General features: G+C 39.9%; 1 protein-coding gene across 2 annotated transcripts; it reads left to right on the top strand.

The window, feature by feature from the left end:
* Window positions 1–2097: 2097 nt before the first annotated feature.
* Window positions 2098–24419, top strand: piwil2 (piwi-like RNA-mediated gene silencing 2). 2 transcript variants are annotated; one of them, XM_071519658.1, is made up of 23 exons: window positions 2098–2538; window positions 2630–2726; window positions 5597–5714; window positions 7455–7633; window positions 8326–8416; window positions 8637–8747; window positions 9079–9196; window positions 9532–9656; window positions 10379–10459; window positions 10565–10678; window positions 11829–12017; window positions 12352–12436; window positions 13418–13510; window positions 14054–14194; window positions 16330–16443; window positions 16836–17024; window positions 18497–18598; window positions 18801–18917; window positions 20266–20354; window positions 21263–21368; window positions 22047–22300; window positions 22555–22662; window positions 24263–24419. In XM_071519658.1, exons 1-23 carry the CDS (start codon window positions 2098–2100, stop codon window positions 24417–24419), a joined length of 3219 nt encoding a protein of 1072 aa, XP_071375759.1. The 2 variants fall into 2 exon arrangements, with proteins under 2 accessions (XP_071375759.1, XP_071375758.1); XM_071519657.1 differs by having other exon boundaries at window positions 2098–2553.
* The last annotated feature ends 706 nt before the right edge of the window (window positions 24420–25125 follow it).

Genomic DNA, 25125 nt, shown 5'->3' with positions numbered 1-25125 from the left:
AGAAGCAGGGCATTGCTGAAAAAGAGCATAATAGCCTAAAACAAATGCAATTTGAACGTTAGGAATCCCATCAAACAGATGTAGCTATAAAAACACATGACACCACTTTACCAGAATTGTGGTGATCTGTGCGTTTAGCTCATTACTTCGGCTTGATTGCATTACTAGTGGAATAAAAAGATTTAATGTGATGAATGGGAGCCAGACACCCGGCACAGATATGGATAAGCCCTGGATTACATCACATGAGCCTGCATGAGCGAACAGTGAAGTTCAGGGCACGCAGGTCAGTGACCAAAATACTCTACTGCTGCTGCCATGGGAAAACCATGTAACTGCAATCATGGTGGCAAATGTGTTTCTTACTTTAAAAAGAAGGATTTCTACCCATACAGATCCAGTGCACATATTGGTTTGGATTCCAGCTTGGACAATTTGAAGACACAGAAAGGGAGGCATATTTTCTAAATGCTTTATTCATACACAGGCCTACATCTGGCATACATACATACATACATACCGTTACATACATACATGCATACATAACGTTACATACATATTTACAGACATGCAGACATACATACTGTACATACATATACATGATGAACCACCAGAGGGCGACATGACAAATTTCTCCATGATTTAAATTGACAATAAATGATTGACAGGTGCAGTAAACCAATGCTTTGCTGCAGAATCTCTTGAATGTCCAATAGGACTATAGGGGGGCAGAAACCACATCAGCACCACGCATTACGGTCAATTGAATTAATTTGATGTAGACGATTTGACACGGGCGACCTGCTTAAGAAAAAATGTCTCCATGCTTTGAGAACTAACATTATATTCCTGTTCAACAAAAACAGAAAAACACAGTTGCTCAGGTTTGTAGTCGTGTTTCAGCGGTATGAATAAGTTTTAATGCTGTTGTTAGCTCAATTTTTTGTCGCTTTACACCGTCCTTAAACACGTGTTACAATGACTGTTAACGTTCAACCTGGAACCATGCTAAAATAACACCTGCGCTAGCTAGCACAGTAAGATAGGTATGATGTCAAGTTAGCTAAAGTTAGCATATACGGTAATTTAGATAAAGTAATTAGGTGCCAACTGGCGTTTATAGGTCCTTGGTGAGCAAAGTTTTTGTGCAATTCTTCCAAACTGAAGAAAAAGCCAAATAACGGACTAACGGAAGAAATAACGACTTGTAGCTTGACCTTGACACACAACGTGCAAATTGTTAGCTTATCTTAACTCTTATCCTATCTCAAAATGTTAGTTTATCTGCCGTGCTATCCCCACATGTTCCCTCCACATTTGTATGGAGCGAATATTACGACTTTTGAAAAATCTGTCAGTTTAATGTTACCTTGATTATCGGTTAATGTTATGTGGTAGAACACAATGGTAAAACCTTTGACGAATTGTTAGGGTGTTGTGGTAAATACTGCATACAGGTTATCACATTGGGGCACTTAATTTAAGTAAGGTAAAAATTTCCACTTTTAGAATTGTTTCAGACTTCGCTAGCGCTCACGCGGGTGAAGAAGACTTGGGGAATATGGGTGAACCACCTCTAAAAAAGTTTAAATTTTATTGAAATAGTTAGACTTTAAGAGATGGTCTTAAAGATTCAGAAAATGTCTAGACTATTTTATGAGGTATGTATTTACGCTAAGCAATGCCACATTACATTACAAGGCTTTTGAATGCAGTTTGGTGTATCCCTCTCCTCTTTTGCAAGAGAGGGATACTGTTGGATTTCCTAGCTGAGGCCACTAGTCCAAATAGATGCAGCAGCTACATGTGTTAGATTTATTCTATTTATGGTTGATAAACCATGAACACAACAATCGGAAAGCACGTCTAATCAGTCTGATCTCTGTATGTTTGAGCCAGTATAGAACTCTGCACACAGTGGGCAACAACACGTGTTGCAGAAGTGTGATCCCAGCCTACAGTTGATACCCAAGGCTATCTTGACATTGACATGCCTAGTCTTCTTTGGAAGACTGCTCATGAGACTTCGTATTTGTTTTTCCCCCAACAGTCAACTTATTTTATTTACAACTCAGACATATTTGAGAAGTTGCTGGGATGGACCCAAACAAGCCTCCTGGACTCCCTGGTGCAATGGGCATGCCTTGGCTGCAGGGGCAGGGAAGAGGACTCCAGCCTCAGGAGCCGGCTGTAGGACGTGGTCGAGGACTGCAGCCCCCCACAGAGGGGCCTGGTGTAGGACGAGCCAGAGGTTTCACTGCCCCTGGTGATAAACCACTAGTGCAATTCGGGCGAGGAGCAACTCCCCCTATGACTGAACCCCTAATTGGATTTGCCAGAGGGCGCCTTGTGCCACCTGATGATGGGGGACTGGGCCGAGCCAGAGGGCTGCTCCTCTCAGCAGCTGAACCAAGGGTAGGGGTGGCAAGGGGAGCGATCCTGCCCGCTTTGGAGCCGCAGCATGGGCACGCATCGCCATGTGAACCCATGAAGCAAGACCTGACAGAAGAGACACGGAGTTTGAAGATGAAAGAGGAGGTTGTAACCAAGAATGTTTGTATAGTCATTTGCAAGTTTTAAAAGTTTTCTCCTATATTCCGAACTGGTATGTTTTTTTGTGTGTTCACAGGTTGACATGCCTACCCAGGGTCAAGGATCAACTCTGGTGTCAATGTTTAGAGGCATGGGCATTGAGCCCTCATGGGGGCGAGGAGCGCCGCCAGTGGGTATGTATTAGAAAAGTGTAGAATTAAGATGAATCTATTGGATCGCATTCAGTGTTTCCTCTGTATTCATTAAGCAGTTTTGCTCCACCAAAGCAAGATAATTTTCACCATTGCAAAAGAACATAGGAAATGTAAAATATCAGTTCAATTGAAACTATTTTCACTCTATAACAAAAATAAGTATAGTCCTCATAATTAGAATTACTGCATTTGTTATGAAAATATCAAAGGCAAAACATTTTTAGCACTGCAACCTGCATTCGTTTCTTTAATTGGAACATAGATGGATGTGGTACGAAAACTAAAAACCCCAGCAATAATGCTACATATAATTAGGAAACAATGAAATTTGAAAGTAAGTTAAGTAAACAAAGGTGATAGTCCAAAAGACCTCAAGATTGTTGCTGCTGTTCATTTGGATTTAATAACATCTTGTGTCTGAACGTGGGCAATGTAAAACCTGGGAGGAAATCTTAAGTGTGCCATGCAGCAAAAAGCAAGTGGCCAAAAATGGGTTCTGGTGCAATATCTTCCACTTGCTGCTATACAGTGTTTACAGAGCGTATTTGCCTCCTTTTAACGTTCATATACAGTATAATTACCCTTTTGTCATTATATGTGAAAACATAGAAGGTGCAGCTTTCAGTATTTTTCTGTTTTGTCCAATTTAGGGGTGCACCGATCGTCAAACATGCTAAGCAGGGATGCACCGGTATCTCAGCAGAATATTTTATTGTTATTAGCCGACTGCAAATATTTTTAATGCCCATATTTGGCCGATTGTGGAATTTTTTTAAATTAAACACATGTGGTCTTTTGTTTAAAACACTTAATTATCTTAAGAAAGGCAGTATCAGCCTCAACAAGCCATATTGGTGCATATCTAGTTCTAAGTAGGTCATCAGTGATCGGCTGATATCTGTTTTAGCTGCCTGAACAACAACAACAACAAAAATTCCAACACCATATCAGGAAAGGGGTTGCTGTAAAACGTATGAGCCAATTTGCAGCAGTCAGCAGAACGTTAGTCGCTTGGGCGTGTCGTCCATCTGGCATTGGCAGTTCATTTCTGACATTGTGTTTTAAATTTCACAGCCCATGATCATAGATTAGAACAAGTTTAATATATTGGACAGAAAGCAGAGCCTATGCTGCCACAATGAAAAAACTTTGATGCGCTACCAGTGGCAATAGGTGAGTCAGCACCACAGTCATCAAGCACACTTGACATGTAATTACTATGTTGGGATAAAACTATGATTTATTCACACATGGATAGGCCAGGAATGTCGTGCAGCCATACAAATAATCTGATAAACACAGTACTATATTGGAATTTTACTATTTATGCTTGGTGTGCACTTACATGGTGTGCCATTGTAAGTAGAAAGTCTGGGGGAAATACATAATTTCAATCTACAATTGGATCAGCTGATCACACTGTTATCGCTGCATCCCTAGTCTAATTTATTCAGCAGCTTCTATTATAAAATTCGAGGAGAAAGTCCACAGTGAATGCACCCTCTCTGTTTTCACATATAGTGATTGAAGTATGATGATCTATTTTTTCCTTGAAATACAAGAAACTGGAATCAAATATCATCCGTAAGTGAAGCAAGTATTCCACACTGCACCACGCTTCTGAAGCAGAAAACTCCCTATATCCTTAAATCCTAAAATGTTTTGAAGGGACCTGATATGAGACTTTCTGGCAAGAAAAGTAAAATTAGAACAAGTTTGAAAAACGATTTAACAATAACTTAAAGATAAAGTATGAACAATATGTTATGAAATGTACATAGAAGGTGTGAATACAAATAACAAACAACATTTTTCAGTTATTGGAATTTTATACCTTCACATGAATATCTTAAACTTCCTTTTTGATAGAAAATGACTACTTTGCATAGATTCCACACCAAAACTCCCACAACAAAGGTATTTTGAACTCATTTTGTAGCACAAGAAAATGTGCAAATAGTCAAAAGTACTTTTTATAGGCACTGTAAAACATGCATAAAAAGTCACTCAAAAGCTTGAAGTTTCAGATACAGAATACTAGATTTAATCACTGCTCAACTGTAACTAGTCCTAATGACCTTAAGATGGTAGTTAATACAAATGGATAACTGAATATGAATGATGTGTTGAGGCTGTTGGTCACAGTTGAGTAGTTATCAACATTGGTCTGCTTCACTCTTATTTTGAAATGTGCACTGTGTATGCTGGTTGTAATACAAGCTCATGTTTTTATGTACAGTCACACTTGTACAAAAGGGCCATTGCTTGATTTAAATTCAGCAGTCTGTGGCTGAGATGGGAGAAAAATATAAAAAAAAAAAAAAAACATCACGTCAATTAAACATGAATGAAAACATCCGCAGCTCCCTGTAGAATTGCCCATCTACCTTTGGCTCTCAGTGTCTCCTCAAACTTTCAAGACGAAATTTAATAATAATCAATGTTTTGCATTGAAAAATATTAATTGCCCTATCCGCATGTATGTTGTATACTAATAATACTTTCCACCATGTTGTATCACCATTAAGGGATTTGTTTTTTAGAATTACATGGCACTGAGTGATTGCTCAGTGGCTCTATGGTTTCTTTTGTTGCCCTGTTTTTGTTTTTTGTTTTTAAAGCTTAAGGGTATTTGAAATCACCAAAGATCAATGGTGATCAGGGGCTTCATCTATAAAAGCGTTCTACAACTTAGTCCTTGACTCCATCCTGTGAGTTCAAAGCACATGACGGTCAATATCAATTCTTCCTAAATTGCACCTTTGGTTTTGATTTGATCAAAAGCACAGAATAGGTACATAAAAACCATTCGCCATAATTGAGAAATTGGGTGTTACATTTTGTTGCAGGAAGGGGGACAGCTGGAGATTTTGGAGCAGAGTTGAAGCAGTGGCCTGCCCCAGTAGGTGTCATCAGTAGCCCAGGAAGCATTGGCCAACCTGAGGAGGTGATGGGCAGAGGCAGCAGGTAGGAGACAGGGGAGTGACCAGATCCCATTCTTTGATGACGGCAGGGCTTCTCAGTGTTTTTATGGTTACGTACACCTCGCAGCTGAAAGTGTCCCAATTCTGTGTTTCCCCCCCCCATACATGTGACACAGATCTGATGCTTTTAATTGGTGTAAACAGCAAAAAGTTGAATGGAGTCTCTTTTTTTCTTTTTTTTTTCCTAATTCTGAACTGGACCACATGGATATGCAGTACAAAATAGGATCCTGAGGCATGTGACCACCAGCGACGTGTATTTGAATGCTCAAATTTGCAATTCATCAGCTTTGCCATGACAATAAGTAAATCTCAATATAATTTGCCATGACAATAAGTAAATCTCAATATAATTCACCCGAGACAAGTGTCATAAACTTGGCTGAGCAGTGTTAGCATGGAGGACAACAAGACACAACAATGTAAAAGAAAGAAAAGCCAGTTAGCTGATGTGATTGGTATTTGGGGAAACAACTCGATTCAGTCAAAACTTGAAGGCAGATACAGAACCAAACCGTTTGAGATGCATAGATACAAAATTGGATGTAATGTCTTTTGTTATTGTTACTTAAAGCACGTGTCTTTTTGACAGTGTCCGTTCATAATGGTACATGATGTGGGTCACATCCTAGAATAGATAGAAACAGTCATCCCAAAAAAAATGGGTATGAGTGTGTCACGGACCCCCAAATAGACACACATTAAGGCCAGAGACCCCCATTTGAGAAGATTTTATGCTAGGCACCCATATGAGAAGAGTTGTCTATTTAGTATTGAATTGTATCTGTGGCTGCGCTGATTAATGGATTTATAATTTTTTTTTGTGGTCCCTTTACTGTAAGCCTGTTAACTTGTAATCTGGTACTCAGGAAGGCTGCATCATTCATGATTTCAGCTTTTCTACATTTTCTTTCTGGCAAAAGGAAATGAGATGTCAAAGCTTAATATTTGGTCATTTTGAATAAAATTAAATATATTCTATCCAACATGCATCTTAATTTGTAGGCCAGGGGATTCTGTTCAACACCACAGTACTTGTTTCCAAGAGGGAAAGGCATATACCTAAGCTTTAAACAACTGCAGCCTCTGGTGGTTTGAAAATTCAGTTTTTTTTTTATTGTTTTTTTCCTATGCTCATTCAGTCTTTTTACAGGCCATGAAGATAGTAATCTGACTAACCACTGCATTCAGATTATAACTTGATTTCGTCCTTTTCTATCCAGGATGGTTGGTGTATTTCTTGCAATAGTTATTATAGTTATATGTAGTGGAGCACTTTTTGCACCTAGGCTATAAACATATAAGAGCAGCTGTTGATTGAAATGAGTGTGCAGAGTTCATTCATCAGGATTGACCCAATTTCTCACAGTGGTTACTACTACTCAAGTCTCCAGGTTCATAAAGCAACAAATAATGTTTGATATCAGTTTTATGGCATCAGACATTTTGTTCTTGGTTACAGGTATTCTTTACGAAGAAATCAATTGAACAGGGTCCTGATCTAAATTAGAAAGGCAGAGGGCATGTATATATGTTAAACAGAAAATAATTTCCTTCTTTGCATAATGAAATGTAGCTCCATTCAACAAAGAAAGGTATCAGGTATCTTCAAGTATAATTTTAGAACTGGTATTGATATTGAAGTATTGGAACCATTTATCAGTATTGATAAATTCTCAGCTGATATCCAGCCCCGGTTGTCATTGAATTTGACTTGTTGCAGTTTCCTTGGCCGAGGCCTGTCCCCTCAGACAATGGTGGGGATTGGAAGAGCAGCGATGCCTCTGCTGGGAGTAGGAAGAGGACCCCCTTTACCTCCCGCTTTACCTCCAGGTCCCGTTCAATCTGTTGCTCCAACCTCCGACCCACCAGCCTCTCTACGGCCTCAGAGTTCCTACGCAGGTATGGAAAGTGAAAAATGATTGTGGCAATTTTCAAGGTCTTCAGCCCAGGGAATGTGTATGGAAAAATACACAACTTTGTACACAGCTGACAGTAGTTATGCTTCCATCCAACTTCCAAGTGAATTTTAAGCAAACCTTTTGAAATGTCGCAAAAGGTAAAATGCAACTTAAGTGTGTGTCCATCACTCTGGTTGAAGCAGATATAAATAGGCTTCCTAAACATCAGGAACAAAACACATCCACTGCAAAAAATTGTATTAGCAGTTGTTGTTTTCTTTTGTGTCAGCTAATGTTGGGCATATTTCATACCTTCATCCAAAGATGAAAACAAATGCACATCAATACGGCGATATTCTAATTTACCAACTAATGGCTATACAAATATGATGTATACGGCCATACGTATGACATTTCTGGGAGGTTGTAGTGGACTGATATTTTACAGTGTTTCACAATATCCTCAAATGTTGAGCAATGAGATTGAACTAAGTCTACATCATTAGCTTTGACAAATGTGTTTCCATCAATATTTATCGCATACTTTTGTTTTGATCAAAATTTGCCATTACTCTTCAGCTTTTCTAATTCAATACATCATTTGCATAAAAATACTTGGATGGAAACTGAATTTGTATAATAAAACAAGAGGTATGGAAAAGTATGACATTTTAAAATGCACAAAATGTGTAGGGACCATGCCCCCTCCGCCCCCCGTTAAAGAGGTCCCGCAGCTTCCTACCAGTGCACCAGCTAAGGTAGAGCTGAAAATGGAGGCAGCTCAGTAAGTATAACTTCTACTATGCATTTACCTTTACATGTTATGTTATACCTTGTATGTTTGCTTGTATATATTATTATATGTTGTTTGTCATGATGCTGCTCTCTTGGCCAGGTCTCTTGAAAAAAGCGGACTACATGGTCAAATACAGGTTGTGCTGTTGTGTGTCTTATGATGTTGTAAATATATCCATGCATGTTTATGTATACTCTTCCCTGGTCAGTGAGCCGCTTAATAAAGCTGGTACAAAAGGACACCCTCTAACTATTGGCTCAAACCACATCCCCATTCGCTGCAAGAATGAGGCCGTTTATCAATACCACGTTACCTTCACGTAAGTGTGACACATCTCATTCTTTACTCTGTTTACTTTGTATTAATTCAGCAGTCTTTCAGCAAAAATTACTGGAGGAAATGAGAAATTAAAGTAACTACAATAAATTATAATAAGACTATAATTTAGACAAATTTCCCTCTGAAATGTAAGTTGTAGTCCTAATGTTTACCACTGTATAAAATTACAGAGGAACCACGCTTAGTATCGCTAGGCCATTCTAAAGCAACATTTTTTTTTACTCTATAATGGCAATCAATACTGGTAATTGTGAATGTGAATACTATTTATGTTGTCAGAAGTAATTTGTGTTTCCAATGATATGTTTCAGCCCAAATGTTGAGTCAATGGCGATGCGTTTCGGCATGATGAAAGACCACCGCTCGACCACAGGAGAAGTAGTGGCTTTTGATGGCTCAATACTTTACCTGCCTGTCAAACTGAACAATGTAGGTATCACAGATATCTCCTGTCTGGTTGAATGACTAAGTTGTTTTGTCTATTGTAGCACAGGTTTGATGTTAGCTGAAGCTGGCAAGCACCCACAGCATGAATTTTACTCAAATTAATTTCATGAGGAAGTGTCTTGTAATTTTGAGTTGATTTGAATGTAAGAGTGCGTCCAGAGACTCACAACGTTCCTACACAGATCTAGAAACTATGGAAAATGGTCAGTTTTCAGGTATTGAATTTTCATTATGTAGAATTTACAGTAGAAAATGTGTCAGAACCTGGGACTTAACCCTGGTTTTTGAATAATGTGTGTTGTCTGGTCCTTGTGCAGGTGGTTGTCCTGAAGAGTGTGAGACGCACTGACAGTGAGGAAATAGAAATCAAAATCCAGATGACGAAGATTCTGCCACCCGACTCAGATCTGTGCATCCCCTTCTATAATGTGGTGCTTAGGAGGTATAGTAACAGGGTTCCTACACTTTTCAGGAAAGTATGGAAACTGAGTTTGATAATGTTAAAGTTTGGGATTGCACAGAAATTCTGAATATAGTAATATAATAATATATTCTGAGTATCGAGAAAAACTTGAGTGTCAATACACATGTAACTACATTTTATAGATGCAGTGTCATTTCACATATCAGAGCATTTGTTGTTGCATCAAATACCTTTCAAATATATAGTGAGTTGACAGTCATATGGCCCTGCTCCTATCAGCATTCATCATATTGAACACAAACCGAAACCTACTCCCATCCACAATGACATGATATAAATCAGTTTTGGACTTTGTACCCAAGCTTTTGATAAAGAAAACAGCATGGCCAGTCCAGTGCTATCTGTGTGAGAGTGGGGTTGAAGCATTCGTGTCGTGGCTAATAAGTTAATCCCCTCTTTTTTCTCCACATGATGTCTTATGCATTGTGTTCACTCACAGCTTCAAGCTAAAATGTGTTCCCTGGAGAGGCCTGAGCTGTTTCACACAAAGCCAGGCTGCTTTAGAAAATGGTCCATTTTCCCTCTTAATCCTAAAAGCCCTTTACTGAAGTAACCTAAGCAGCTAATTATTGTAAGCAAATACACTGCTACCACCACCATCCCCTTTCAAAGAAAAAATAGATAAAGACAGCTCAGGATGGTCAAATGAAAGGAGTATTTTTCGCCATTATTTTGTCAAGGGTAATGAAGATCGTGGGATTGAAGCTAGTGGGCCGGAATCATTATGATCCAGAAAGCGCAGTCATTCTCGGAAAACATCGGTGAGTATTGAATTACATTTTCGCCTCTGAGAGGCCAGACCACAGCTAATATGTTGGAGACTTAGCAGCTACATTTCCTTCAAAACCCTGGTTGTCTTTTTGCAGGCTGCAGGTGTGGCCAGGTTATGCAACCTGTATCAAGCGTACAGATGGAGGGCTGTACTTGTCGGTGGATGTGTCTCACAAAGTTCTCCGCAACGACTCTGTGCTGGATATCATGTTGGTTCACTCAGCAGCTCACTGGCCCCAGGAGCCACAGCAGCAATAAATACCATCATCATAATTAAAGGGAACTTATAGCTGCAATAACACCCATAGATGTCTTTGGCCCACATTGCAAAATCTTTAAACTATGTTGGACTCCTAAAAACGAATTAACAATAGCATGAGAATAGTAACAGTAAATTATCAGTTAAATGCAAATTGCTAAAAATAAATGTTCAGTTGTGTTATAGAAGGTTTGCAAATCATATCTTCAGGCAGGCTAGTCTGAGACTTGAACACCTTTACCTTTAATCTAGACTTAAAAGATAAAGGTATTTGTAAATGCATCAAAATTACTCCATTATTTTGTCAAAGGTAATGACAGGGTAATTTTAGGCTAATGGCCTAAAAGCTTAATGAAGGGTTCTTATTTACTACTGCTACTTACTACTTTAATACTGGATATGTACAAACAGACCTGTGAAATTGCATTGTTTTGCCAAGGGAGAGGACAAGAAGCATTCAGAATCCAACTTTGACCTCTCTGGTAAATTATTGGTATTATTGGTATTATTTGAGATGTAACATATTGTAGCATTAAATATATACAGGGGGAATCAAGTTGAGGGGAAATTGGGAAAGTATCCAAATCCTGATATATTCACACTTGTGTTTTTGATGTAGCATTATATACTCAGTTGTCTGTGATACAGGGGAGGAATTATATATGATGTCCTTTTTTTGTCTGCTTTTTATTCCAATTAATCTATTTTTGTATACATCAAGAATGTGTCTTGCTTCAGCTATGGGTACAATGACATGTTCATACAACTTTAAACATGCAGTATGCCTTCACTACACCACACAGAGCTGTACAAACACCATATTCTTTGATATATTCATACATATTTAATTGTATGGTTGCAAGATGCATTCTTATAACTCTTGAGTGCATCTGTCTTGTCAGACAGATTTGTAAATACATCCCACAACCACTATAACCCTGCCTTTGGGACATGTGGTTAGAGTAAGAGGTGAGTTGGAGGGCAGCGAAAAGCAGCTTGGGAAATGCTAGAGGCTTATAACGTCTAGCTATCAAACTTATTTATAAAGCCCTTTCAACAGACGAGCAAATCCATGATCTTTGATGCCCACTGTCTTCCAGGAGAGTGATGTACCAACAGAGTAAAGAAAGCTTCCAAGACGAATGCACCAAGGAGTTGATTGGCGCCATCGTCATCACCCGGTACAATAACCGCACCTACCGCATTGATGACATTGAGTGGAACAAGTCTCCCAAAGATACCTTCACTCTGGTTGATGGCTCCAAAACAACCTTTGTGGACTACTACAGGTAAGATTGCTCTGTTCATTAACTCATTACAACTGAACTGAAAAAAGGCCTTACTATAAACTATAGTGGCTATGTTTGTGTATTTGTGTGTTACAATGTTGGCCTTTACAGTGTTATGTTTTTTTGCTGTGCAGGCCTTTCTGAAGCCAGCAGTGCAACTTGTACAAGTGTAATCTTCGTTATAGCTGGCCATTAATTTATTTGTTTATCTTTGCAATTGCTTAATCAAAGTTCTATACTATCATTATTACTACTACTGCTACTATTACTGCTGCTACTACTACTAGCCGATGCCATTGCATCGGCTCCCATTTTGTGTAACATGTCCAAACAGCAAAAATTACGGAATTACAATCAAAGAGATGGACCAGCCTCTGCTCATCCATCGGCCAAAGGAGAGATCCAAGCCTGGAGGGAAGGTAAAATTCTGCACCAAGTATTTCAACATGATTACATTCTTTAAAGGCTCACAGGTCAGACATGATTTCTGTAATGGCAAAATAAAGCCCTCTCAGGTTGGCCTCTCAGCAGACCTAATCTGAATTCTTGCAGCAGAATGCCCCCTTGTGGCTAGAATGAGTATCAGAATATTGCTGTGTTAACAGAATATTTACCGCATTTTATTATAATGATGATAATAATAATACTATTACAATATTAAGTGTTTCCCACAGGTTGACAATATATGTGTGGTAGTTGTTTGGGCGGTGTGGGGAGTTATTTTGTTGTGATTTAATTTCAGTACATCACAGCATGTTGTGGATTATGGATTAGTTACTTGTCCTTACCTATAGTGACAGCAGTGTGTCCAGTGGAATCCAATGGTGAACAGGGACAGTATGCTAGTCTTTGCACTGCACTGATGTTAACAAACACGATTAAACGCATGCGAGTTTGGAGCAAATTGTAGAAATTTGGCATTCACTTTCACTTTTTGCAAATGAAACGGGATAAGCTTGATATATTGGATGGGAAATGATTAATAAATTATCCAGGTGATGAAGGTATGCCTGTTTCTGACCATCTCAAACACATGTGTTGTCAATGATGTCAATGTGAAGTCACAATTTGGGAGCAATTTACCTAGGTGGGCCATCCAGTTCAAGCCTATCTATGATATTGGATCAAATGCAACAGTATTTTTACACTGATATTAAGAACACAGTAATGCAACAGAATCAGTCTCATCATATCAAGCTGTTCCATGTTGAGATATTACACTCAGCAACTCAGGCATCTATGTTATGTTTTCTATATGGATAGATGGTCCGTTAGTCCATCAGGAGCATAATAAGATACATTATATTAAAGGTAAAGAGGAAATGATACCAAAAATATGAAGCAGCAATAAAAAATATGTAACTGTAAAAATAACTAACCTACAAATCGATGTATTGCAGCAAATAATTACAGGAGAGATCCTTCTAGTGCCAGAGCTCTCCTTCATGACGGGCATCCCTGACAAAATGAGGAAGGACTTCCGAGCCATGAAGGTAAGGTCGATGTATCAGCACAGTGTACTTCTTCCCAGAGGCTGTTATTCATATCAACGTACCATGAAGCACACCACCGACATTCAACAGTTGTAGGAACTAGACACTGTACCTATAACATGCCTGCCAATAGCCTAGAATCTGTGCTATTCCAAATATTTAGTATTAAGTAAAGTAAAAGTATTCAGTGTTTCCCCCAGACTTTAATTCTTGTCAGGGTGGAAATGGCATGTAGACCATAGGTCACTAAAGTCCTTCATTGAAACTGATGATAAGAAGAGGAAGAAATTAAATATATTCATGCATATATAAGTTGTGAGGAAGGGTGAAGGGAATATGGGGGCCATATTGGTCCCATATATCGGTCTAACCCCAGTCTGGGCATTTACCACTAGAATGTGAATTGCTAGCCCCTGAGAGAGATACTTTCTATGCCACTGAGATTATGAATTAATGTCAGGAGATACAGATCTGAAAACATTCAAAATGAAAAAAGTGTGATAACCCTGACTGCAGACTCAATGTCTTTACCACCCATTGTAGGACCTAACCATGCATATCAATGTGAGTAGTGAACAGCACACACACTCCATAAAGCAGCTTTTGAAAAACATCAGCACCAACCCCGAGAGCCTGAAGGAGGTCAGCCGATGGGGACTGGACATCAGCAACAACATTGTGGTGGTGAGACCCTGCATTTACATTTGAAGAGTTAATTTCCAAAATGCTTTGTATCCATTTAGGACAAAAATCCTTTTTGGGCTTTCTAGGTACCCATGGCTGAGTTGGGTAGCCACACTGATCCATTGTGTCTGTCCATGTACGCTCATTTCAGTTCATTTCAAGACAGCTGTCCATTGTCCAGACAGGGCTATTGAACTTTAACACATTTGAACTTCTTTCTGGAATGGATGGATTCGTTGCTATCCATTTAGCCAATTAGAGCCGTTCCTATGTTTGTTTTGGGAAAAGTAGCGGAGAGCACAGACAAGGTACAACTCATTAAAGGATTACAAAAACATAAAATGGAGAAATCCTGGTATAGCGTTGGAATGACTGTAGGTTTTCCAAGTCAGTTTCTTATTTAATTTATAGGCCTACTGTATAGTCTGTCTCTTCTTTTTCTATATAGTAGCACTGCTTTGAGCAAAGCCTCCTTGGTATGTTTTCTCCTTACTGTACTTCTGCCACGCCCACCATGGTGACATTCCAAAACAGCCCAACAGACATTGGGCTTTTCTATGCAACATTGATAAATGAGGGTCCTGGGCCCTCATTTATCAATGTTGCATAGAAAAGGTTCTAAATTCTCTCTTACGAATAAAATTTAGAATGTGCATAAGTACAAAAAAGTCGGTATTTATCAAGCGTGCGTGCGCACACCTGTAAGTAATCTGCCTTGATAAATATCACACTTGCTAAACCACCATCATGCTCGTGCACAGCCACTCATTAACATAAATATACGCCCCAATTGACCATATATGGTGACAGCCTTCTCTTTAAATGCAGCAGGAAATGTCATTGATATCTCCTCTGTGCTGAACACAGCTCGGACAAAGAATGCAGGAGGAAGAATTTAATTTCTGCATTTTATGCAGAAATTGAATTGTTAAAATTATTACAAATTGGTAACCGAGGTTGTGGCACCACAAAGTACTTTCAGGAACACTCGATGGTAGATTGATAAACACGCGAAAACATACAGCCTGTCAGCAGGTGTGAACAGCATTAAACTCTTTTATCAGCAGAGCAGTGGCAGAAATGAAAAAAAAGTTTGACCTGAATCCAAAATAATTATCGTCAACAAGAGGGACATGGCTGCAACAGGCAGAGTACTGAGACTGAGACCAGCCTGTCCGATGTGGACGACCACTTTGGACCAAACACTTGCCGCCTCCTGTCGTGATAAATAATTATAATTTTAATATATTTCTCTAAGCATGCAGGTCCTCCCTGAAAGAGAAGGTGGGGGCAGAGGTCCAATAAAACAGGGCTTGGAAAACAAAATCTACTGAGTTGCCATGCCGCTTTCAGTTAAAATGTTGGTGCGCTCTCTGAAAACGCGCTCCTTGCCTTTTATGAATGTCTATACCCTGAATTTGATCACCCATACTAATATTTAAAATGATGCCAATTACTCGATTTAATTCAGTATGCTATATCAGTATAAATGGACTAGATAATATAGTAAATCGGCACTGTCAAAATTGTTCATGAATCGTATAACATGCACTTTTAGTCTCTACTACTGTAGCCTAAGCATTTTTATATTAATAATCATGAAAAGGCCTATTCATTTGATTGTCTGTTCCTGTCGTTCTTGGTGGTCTTTAATTTTCAACTGCTTGGTGCTGTGCATAAGCATGGTCAGAGCTGTGCTTAAATTCACACACGTTCTCAAGTGTAAGTACAAATTGATAAATCCGACTCTTTGCTTGGAAATAGTTGTAGGCATGGTTTACACACATATTGGTACGTACGCACTGTTGATAAATGAGGGCCCTGGTCTTCAGGGATTCATTCTAGCCATCTAATCAGGGACTGAATTATACCTGGGACTCCAGATGAATGCAATTAACTAGCTGCTAGGATAGAAAACCAGCAGTACTCTACAATGGTCTGGTCTAAGGACCAGAATTGAGAACCACTGCAGTATATCAGTTTTCCTATATAATATTTTTACGACTACTAGCTGTCCTTGCCTTTTGGCTACAGTAAAGATTTATTCTACTCTCCATAGCTCCAGTTATTGAGTGGTTGGTCATACAGGGTATACAGGACAGGACATTGGAGTGTGATGGTTTTCTCTGTTGCAGATTCAAGGCAGAACTCTGCCCATGGAGACCATCTGCCTGCAATCAGCATCCTTCGTCACTGGCAGTGATGTATCCTGGTCCAGGGAGGTTGTCAGGGATGCTTCAATCAGCTGTGTGAGTTTGGGGGTGCATCGTGGGAAACTTCTGGTGCTGTCTCCCCATTCTGTAGAACTCCATTAAGTTCAGACAGATGCTCTAACACAGGGACACACTTAATTGTAAAGCAGAGAAAGCTAGGCAGCAGCCTTAACTCTGGCCTATGGCATTTTTGTCACAGTTAGTTGATGTATAGGTGTTTTGTGCGGTCTTTAATTGTATCGTTCCCCATCTCTGGTTGCAGTGATCGAGGCCACAGTTGCTATCTGCCTTCCTCTCAAAGCTGAGCATAAAGTATCAGTGTGACCAGTTATCTTCCTGACCGGCAGGCTTGGCAGATAGCTCGAGGGCTGGTTCCTTTTAGTAATTGTGGTTTTGTTTCTTCACCAACTGACCTATCTTTCACTCAGATCCCCTTGAATGTCTGGGCCATCTTCTACCCACGCCGCTGTGCAGAGCAGGCTGAGGAGCTGGTTTCCACTTTCCACAAGGTGGCCGGGCCTATGGGGCTGCGGGTGGAGCGTCCCATTCGCGTGGAGCTGAAGGACGATCGCACAGAGACCTACGTCAAGAGTATCCACTCTCAGCTCTCCAGTGAGGTATGACATGCCTATCACTGACAAAATACCGTATGAGAGTTGCAATTAAGTAGATAACAGAAAAGTGATAGTATTTGCTCTGGTTGAAAAAAAAATGATAAAACAAATAAAAAGAACTTGTACCTTTCAAAACTGCTGTCAAGTGCTTTACAGACAATAAAACAATAACTAACTAGAAGGGCTCAGAGACCGCAGACCTCGGCCAAGGCCAATTGCTTGTTCGTGAATCGGATCCGGATCAGCTCCAAAATGTAATGGGTTCTTCCTTGGCCCATGCTACACCCTTCCACGAAGTTTCATGAAAATCGGGCCAGTAGTTTTTCCGTAATCCTGCTGACAAACAAACAAACAAACGGCACCGAATACTGTACATAACCTCTTTGGCGGAGGTAATAAAACTGGAATGGAATTGGTTTTAAACTGTGTTAAAGAACAATAAAACAGGCAAATAGACTATATAAAAGCCTGCTGGTGAAAATGTGTTTTAAGAAGTGATTTAATGTAGAAGTAGGGATGTGCCAATCAGGATGTTTGGGGCCGATACCGATCACCTTTTGTTGTTTTGTCCTCGGGATTGCCTGATACCGTTCTTTTGTTTGTTTTTTTACTGTTTGATACTGACTGTTCCTGCTGTCTTGTTCCATTTCACTTCTTTCAATTAAATGGAGCTGTAGTCTAGATGTTGAAACTCATGACAAGGCCCTCCAAATACTTTTACATCAGACGAAAGGCAAGTGGCACATTTTTAATTTGGTAGCCTCTTTTTATTTAAAAAAAAAATGAATGAAATGAGAGGCTAATTGTACAATAACAATTTAGGCCTAGGGCTGGGCGATATGGCCAAAAATATTGTGCTACATGCTAGCTATAACTGCTACAGTGTGACTGTTCCATCTCAGCACCTCAGTTTCAACCATCTCTCTCATTTTGGAATGTTAGAATACTGAAGGCAAAATAAACTAGAAGAGAGTGACAACTGCCGACAGCTGAACAATTCAACAACTTGTTACACCCAAAGATATAATTCCTATGACTTAAATTTTAAGTCATACGATTTGGAATCAAGTCCCTACTGATTTATTGTTCCTTGAGGCTACTACCGCCCATGCAGCAATATGTAGTAAGTAGCGCACCAGGTCCAGTGGAGCAGTTCCCTCCACCCTTGCTGCTACATAATCAGCGGTGTACCAGCACAGAGTTTTGGAGCGCATGCTCTTCTCTCGAGGCATGTGGAGAAATCTGGCTCATGCGTTTTACATCAATGATTGGCTTATAAGATCGGCAAACTTGGAGACCACCAAATACAGTAACTTGTAATGAAAATTACGATTTTAAATAAGCAGCTGATCAATTGGAGCATCCCTATGTACCCAACCTATAATGTAGTCTGTATGCTAAAAATCAATGGTCAAAGTATCACCACTTCTAAAATGCACTTTTGCGTCATTTTTCTCTTTCACCTCTGATTTCAGCCCAACATGCAGCTGGTAGTCTGCATCCTGGTCGGCAACAGAGACGACCTCTACAGCGCCATCAAGAAGCTCTGCTGTGTCAAAAGCCCCATCCCCTCCCAGGTTTGTCATACTGGTCCAATCGTTCATCCAAGTTCATTTTAATCTGTTTTTGAGTTGAGAACTAAAGGGAAAGAGACTGAGAGAAATTGAACCGTTTCCAACATAATTTTCCAGTTTTTAAAGCATTTTCCCTCAATAAGAGATTTTCCCCTAATATTTCTTGTTAACCCACTCTGGCTTTCACTTTATTACTTACTTGTAGGCCATCAATGTCCGGACAGTTTCACAGCCACAGAAATTGAGGAGTGTTGCCCAAAAAATCCTCTTGCAGATGAACAGCAAACTAGGGGGAGAGCTGTGGACTGTCAATGTCCCTCTGGTGAGTATTATTTATTACTAGAGCAGCAGGCTTAACTTTTTTCTACTGGCTACAGTGGCTGGTTAACAAGACAAACTTGGCACCCACAGCCAAAAGTAACCAGAATTTGTCTGGTGGCCGCTCAGTACCCGGCACCCGTACAGTATACAGATGTCAGCTTCTGTTGCCTGTAATAAATTATAAATCTGATTTAAAAAAAAAAAAAAGACTGTATATCCACTAGGGGAAGACCAGTCATTACAGTGACTGGTCTGATTGATATATTTTCATAACTGTACTAATTATTAATGGATGCATATTTATTAAACATGTATAAATTACAGATAATGATTTTTATATTTCTAAATCTAGTGCATCATGCTTCAATGTCTGGACAGTGCAGCACATTTAAAATGTAACACATCTGGGTCTCAATACTCATTCCTTTTGTATGTGGCAGATGTGTTGGTTTGCAACTGTATGAGGCTTGAAAATAGTTTTCGCATTTAATGAGAGTTCCATAGAGGTAGCCTGCAACAATGAGTTTTTAATGATTTTGCCAAGTTATTCTTGCTGGTCAGCAGCTCTAGTTAGGTTTGGGACCTCATAACACCTCAGAACACTAGCTCTCTAACTCTGTATTCACACCCCTAGCAAACTAGTTGTTGGAAAGGTGGCATTCTATGATGGTGATGATGGTGCCACGTTGAAAGTCACAGAGCTCTTCAGTACGGCCCATTCTACTGCCAATGTTTGTCTATGGCACATGGCTGCTTTTATATACCTGTCAACAATGGGTGTGGCTGAAATAGCCAAATCCACTAATTAGAAGGGTTGTTCGCATACTTTTGGCCATGTAGTGTACATTGATTGGCTTTTTAAAGAGGGTGAGGCACAATTTCCACTTAAAACACTACCTCACGTCCTGGCACTATATGCAACTCATCTAAGATGAACCAATTAGAAGGGGGGGTAACTGAGCGACTTTGCTAGTACTGGCATCTCTACAACCCAAAAAAATTTAGCCATGAATTCCTGGGGAAAAGTTGCTGAAATTCTACAATCCAATACTGAAGAATGCACCAGAAATTAGGAAATTGTGGGTGATTTGTTAAAACAAAGAAAAGGTTGGCTAAAACAGTACAAGCTCTGTGCACATAGGCGGATTTCATAGGGTGCAATACTATAAATGACTGGTGTGCATGTGAGACGCAGACGGGTACTGTAATACTGTAAATTAAGCACTGTAAATGACTGCCTCTTAAAATGGGAAGTCATATTGGAAGGAACAAACCCGGATCCCAAAGTCATTATACAGATGTTCCTTCAGTCCATGGGAAAATAATTACCCTTTGCTTCACTTCAATAGAAACACCTGATGGTGGTTGGAGTTGATGTCCACCACGACACCAGCAAGAGGAATCGATCTGTCATGGGCTTTGTTGCAAGCGTCAACAGGTAAACTGTCAATGTTTAATAGTTTTTCTGTAGCAGTGGAGCTTCGGTAATTTTTCAGTGTCATAGCGACTGTTGTTTTGCTTCTACTCATGGTCCAAGTGCAGGTCTTAAAATGCCTTTCCTTGGATAGTTAATCATAATGAACTAGGGATGCACTGATCTAGATTTTTGAGACCAATACTCATTGCCAAATTCACATAAGCAGAATCGACCCATGCAGATGCCAATAGGAATGTGGATTCAATAAAATTTTTAATTCAGAAGGTGTGTTGGCACACACCTACCATTGTGCTTTATGTAGGCCCCGCCTTAGGTGAGGGAATTTGAAACTGACCACAAGGAGATTTATCAAACACATTTGTTACAATTGTATTCTGTAATTAAAGTAAAAACTATTTTGAACCAAGTTAAAATAGGTCTATTCTTTTTACTTACCATGTGGTGGGTTAAAATATCACAGCCCTCTGTCAGGCTGGGCAACCAGTATAATCAGTTCATAACCCCCTATGTTCTGACACTTATGTAGATGTAAAACCTGCTCACTTCACTTCACAGTTGTCAACAAGTAACCACAACCAGTAAAGCAGATTCTACCCTTTTGCCATATGTAGAGAAATTTGACTCACTTTCTTTTACATTATAGAATTTGTTAATTTTGAGGCCACCAATCTAATAACATAGAAAGTCGGTATCTATCCTGTCTAGGCAATCTATCAGAGCATCCCTATAATAAGCACATTAAATTTACATTAGGACTACACTTTATTGTGTTTTACAGGAAATTCAACAAAATTATACTGTTAATTCATGTTTTCTCTAGCAATGGCAGTAATATTCTTACAGGAAATGCTGATAAGTATCTGATTAGAAATGCGTCTGCAACTCAGTTTGGACTTTTTCTTTACCAGCTCGCTGACCCGATGGTACTCCAGAGTGACTTTCCAGACACCCAATGAGGAGCTCATCAGTGGCTTCCAGGTCTGCCTACTGGCTGCACTGCAGAAATACTATGAGGTAAAAATGACCAGCAGCCATTCAGAGATGGTCTTGGGGTTCAAACCCCCTCCTCTGGAACCACTTCTGCCCCTTTTGGTCAAGGATCAAAGTTAACGAGGACCTTCTCCCCCCCATATTCCCCACTCTGTGCTCCTCTCAGCTTATTTATTGTCTCAATAAAAATACCCAGTGGGAGGGAGGAGGGTAATATAACTGAAAATCAAATCATTTGCCTAATATATTGATAATCATACAAAACTCAAATGAATGATAAATTGTATAAGTCTGATGCTGAAATAATGTTTATATATCACTAGAATTATGAAAAAAATTAAAAGCAGTCAATATCACCAATTGTCATGATATACAGTGCATTTGGAAAGTTTTCAGACCCCTTCACTTTCCACATTTTGTTATGTTACACCCTTATTCTAAAATGGATTCAATTCATTTTTTCCTTATCAATCTACACACAATACCCCACAATGACTAAGCAAAAACAGGTTTTTAGAATTTGCACACCACATCGGTTCTGTGGTGGGCATGTACATCTCACTGTCCGCTGTGGATAGCTCTAATCCAGCAACACAACTAACCACATGGCTCTTTGTGTGTCAACTTTGATTAAACTTTAGAACAAGAAAATGTATGTTTAGATCATTTTTGTTAGTAGTTTTATTGCCTCCTTGTGTACAGGTGAACCACAACCTACCAGAAAAGATTGTGGTGTACCGGGACGGCGTGTCGGATGGCCAGTTGAAGATGGTAGAGCTCTACGAGATCCCACAGCTGCTCAAATGCTTTCAGACCTTCCCCAGCTATGAGCCCAAGATGGTCTTCATCGTGGTGCAAAAGCGCATCACCACAACCCTCTACTCCTGTGCTACGGACCGCTTTGGCACCCCTCCACCTGGGACTGTTCTGGATCACACCCTCACTCATAAAGACTGGTCAGTCCTAGTGTATCTTACTGATGAAGTAGTCAGTAGAGTCTCTTTGTAATCAGGGCAGAATCTGGGCAGCGATCTCTTTTGTCTGCAGGCCACAGGTGGCTGCCAAGTCTCAGAATTCACGTGTACTTTGTTGAAGAGGCTGATAGAACAGGCCGACTAGCCACATCCAAACTTAGTTTGCATTTGGCTGGTGGTTAGTGTAAATTTCCCACCCTGTATGCAATGCAACCTCTTTTTTTTTTTCAATCCAGGGTGGACTTCTACCTGATGGCACATCAAATTCGGCAGGGCTGTGGACTTCCTACACACTACATCTCTGTGTACAACACAGCAAACCTCACACCAGACCATTTGCAAAGGTAATACAAATTAATGGACATATCCACTGCAGAGCCATAACCCATCTATATTAAAACAAAGTCCAGTAAGTGTCAGTTTGGCTACCCCTAGTGCGTGCTGTTCTCTTCTTTATCCCCCGCGACATTGAATTTTGTGGAAGCGACCCTGTCGGGAATCGAGTCACTGCAGCCGTCATAAATGACGATGTGTTCTAAATACAGTAGTAGTGTTAGGGTGCTTTCATACCGCAATAGTCCGCTTAAAATCCGAACCAGAGTTTGCTAGGTTGTTACATTGTATTGGTCCGCTTCGTTTCACACTGACTAATATCAAGCGGACCTATTGGACAGATATTTTGTTGGGACTACAAAAAAACCAAACTAGGCACCCAGAGGGCTTTTTCACATTATAATGCTACATTTTGCCATTGAACTACCCCGTAGTATTCCGGAGGACTTTTAATTTTTGACGATGCAATCCTCTGCGATGCGTCGCACGTACTTCTGCTCTTGGGTAGCCGGTAGGTTTCTCTCTAGCTAGAGAGATTTCAAAGCATAAAATCTATATAACGACGGGCCAAATGACTTGGAAAAAGTATTGACAAGTAAGAACTCCCCTGTCAACAGTATCTCTGCATTAGGTGAGTTTATGTAAGTTTGTTTCCATAAAATATTGACACAGGCGCCGGGTGTGCCGTTTTGCACTGAAGAAAAATAGCAGCTCCTTACAGACCATGGGGAAAAAAGGGAAAAGAATATTGTTACTGACTCAACGGTCACTACTGGCTAGGCGATTAGGTTACAATACCGACCAAGCGAGGGTCGTTATCTTTTGTCTTTGCTGCAATTTGGCTAAAATCAACCCAAACAACCCGCTGTGACCCAATAAAATAATCCACACATATCTTAATTTCCTCTCTTTGGTTCGTACTTTATTAAAGTTGTTTTCACACCAAAATGATCCGCACCACAGTCCGAATAAAAAATGTCCAAGACTACTGATTTTTGGTGAACGTTATGCAACATTTTGGTCCGCACCCAAGTCCGCATGGCGCGCTCACATCTGTCAAAATGATCCAAACTTAGCAAAAAGTTGATAAAGTCCGGACCAAACGATCCTGGTGTGACAGCCACGTTACTTCCTAATCAGGCGTTAGTTTCCCAATAGCGATACATACTTCTGAAACTGAAACTTCTGAAGCTGTGCGTGAAGCACAGTTAGAAGAAAGTTTTTGAAAATTGCATTTGCGTTTCCCAAAGGATATTTTGACATCTCATTTTCAAGAACTGTAGAGAAAGCCAAGAAATGGATTGTACTGGACAAGATAGTTTATGGAACTCTGTGCTTTGGATGGTACAGTATCTGACGGCTATGCAGTACACCGGCTGAATCATAAAAGATGAACTTTATGTCCAATTTGAGTTGCCCTGAAAGATTGGTAAAAGGTTTTAAGTCATACTGCACAAGGTGTGTATGTTTGCCGATAAGCAAGGTAACATTATTTTATTTTATTTTTTTATGGAATTTGATGTTCTCACCATACAAGAAAAGCACGGACCACGGTTACAGTTTGGCTAATGCCAGGACAGTTGTAACATTGTTACCTTGGCCCCACACCAGGCTGACCTTCAAGATGTGCCACTTGTACTGGAACTGGCCCGGCACCATTCGTGTTCCAGCACCATGCAAGTATGCCCACAAACTGGCCTTCCTGTCTGGCCAGTACCTGCACTCAGAACCAGCCATCCAGCTGTCAGACAAGCTCTACTTCCTCTGAGCTGCACCAGTCAGTGCCCCAAGCAAACTGCCCAAACTTCAGGTTGCAACGAATCCAGCTGTGAAAAACACTTATCTGGATTAATGAGGAATTCATTTTTGGCATGTGGTACGGAATACTTGAAAGTATAGCTCCTCACTTATGATTCACATAGAGAGTAGGCCTTTAATGTTACTGATGTTTTGGCTGCCCGCCCGCCCAGATGACACCTTGATGACTTGATGAAGAAAACCACTGGTAAGAGTAAGGCCTTACTATTGTATTACAATTACATTACAGTTACGAGTGTGTGTCTATAATTAATGTCTGACGAGAAAAAAGTAAAACAGTTGAGTTTCAGTTTGGAGAGGCCAGGCTTTACAGATTTTTGTGTTTTGGTTTTGTTTCCAACTTTATTTTCCAGCCATTGTTCCTGTGGCACAATTGATCAGTGTCTTAAGTATTGTTTAATGCGGAAATGTTCAAATCCTTCCACTGTGACAGAAATTGTGTTCACAATCCTGTATCACATAATGTTTATTTAATTCCGATAAATAGCTTTCAGTGTTGTGTGTAATGTTGACCAATACTAAACTACTAAGGTTGTTAATGTTGCAAATAAAGCAATGATCGTGAATGGGAAGGTTTTCATATAACATGGCTCTGTCTTTCTTGGTCACTGCCCTACCCCATCCCACTCCATTCGTACTGTTATCTACGATGGAGA

Source organism: Centroberyx affinis, unplaced genomic scaffold, assembly GCF_046629955.1.
Source record: "Centroberyx affinis isolate AG114_WGS23_722 - 3 ecotype Tasmania unplaced genomic scaffold, CSIRO-AGI_Caff_v1 ptg000719l_1, whole genome shotgun sequence".
Taxonomy (NCBI): domain Eukaryota; kingdom Metazoa; phylum Chordata; class Actinopteri; order Beryciformes; family Berycidae; genus Centroberyx; species Centroberyx affinis.
This window is presented reverse-complemented; position numbering and strand designations above follow the sequence as displayed.

Excerpts from the sequence above, each read along its gene's own strand:
- piwil2 (XM_071519657.1), top strand. The coding sequence starts at position 2,098 with ATGGACCCAAACAAGCCTCCTGGACTCCCTGGTGCAATGGGCATGCCT. Across the intron at positions 17,025-18,496 it reads ACTCTCAGCTCTCCAGTGAG|CCCAACATGCAGCTGGTAGT; the intron begins GTATGACATGCC and ends CTCTGATTTCAG. Across the intron at positions 21,369-22,046 it reads CACTGCAGAAATACTATGAG|GTGAACCACAACCTACCAGA; the intron begins GTAAAAATGACC and ends CCTTGTGTACAG.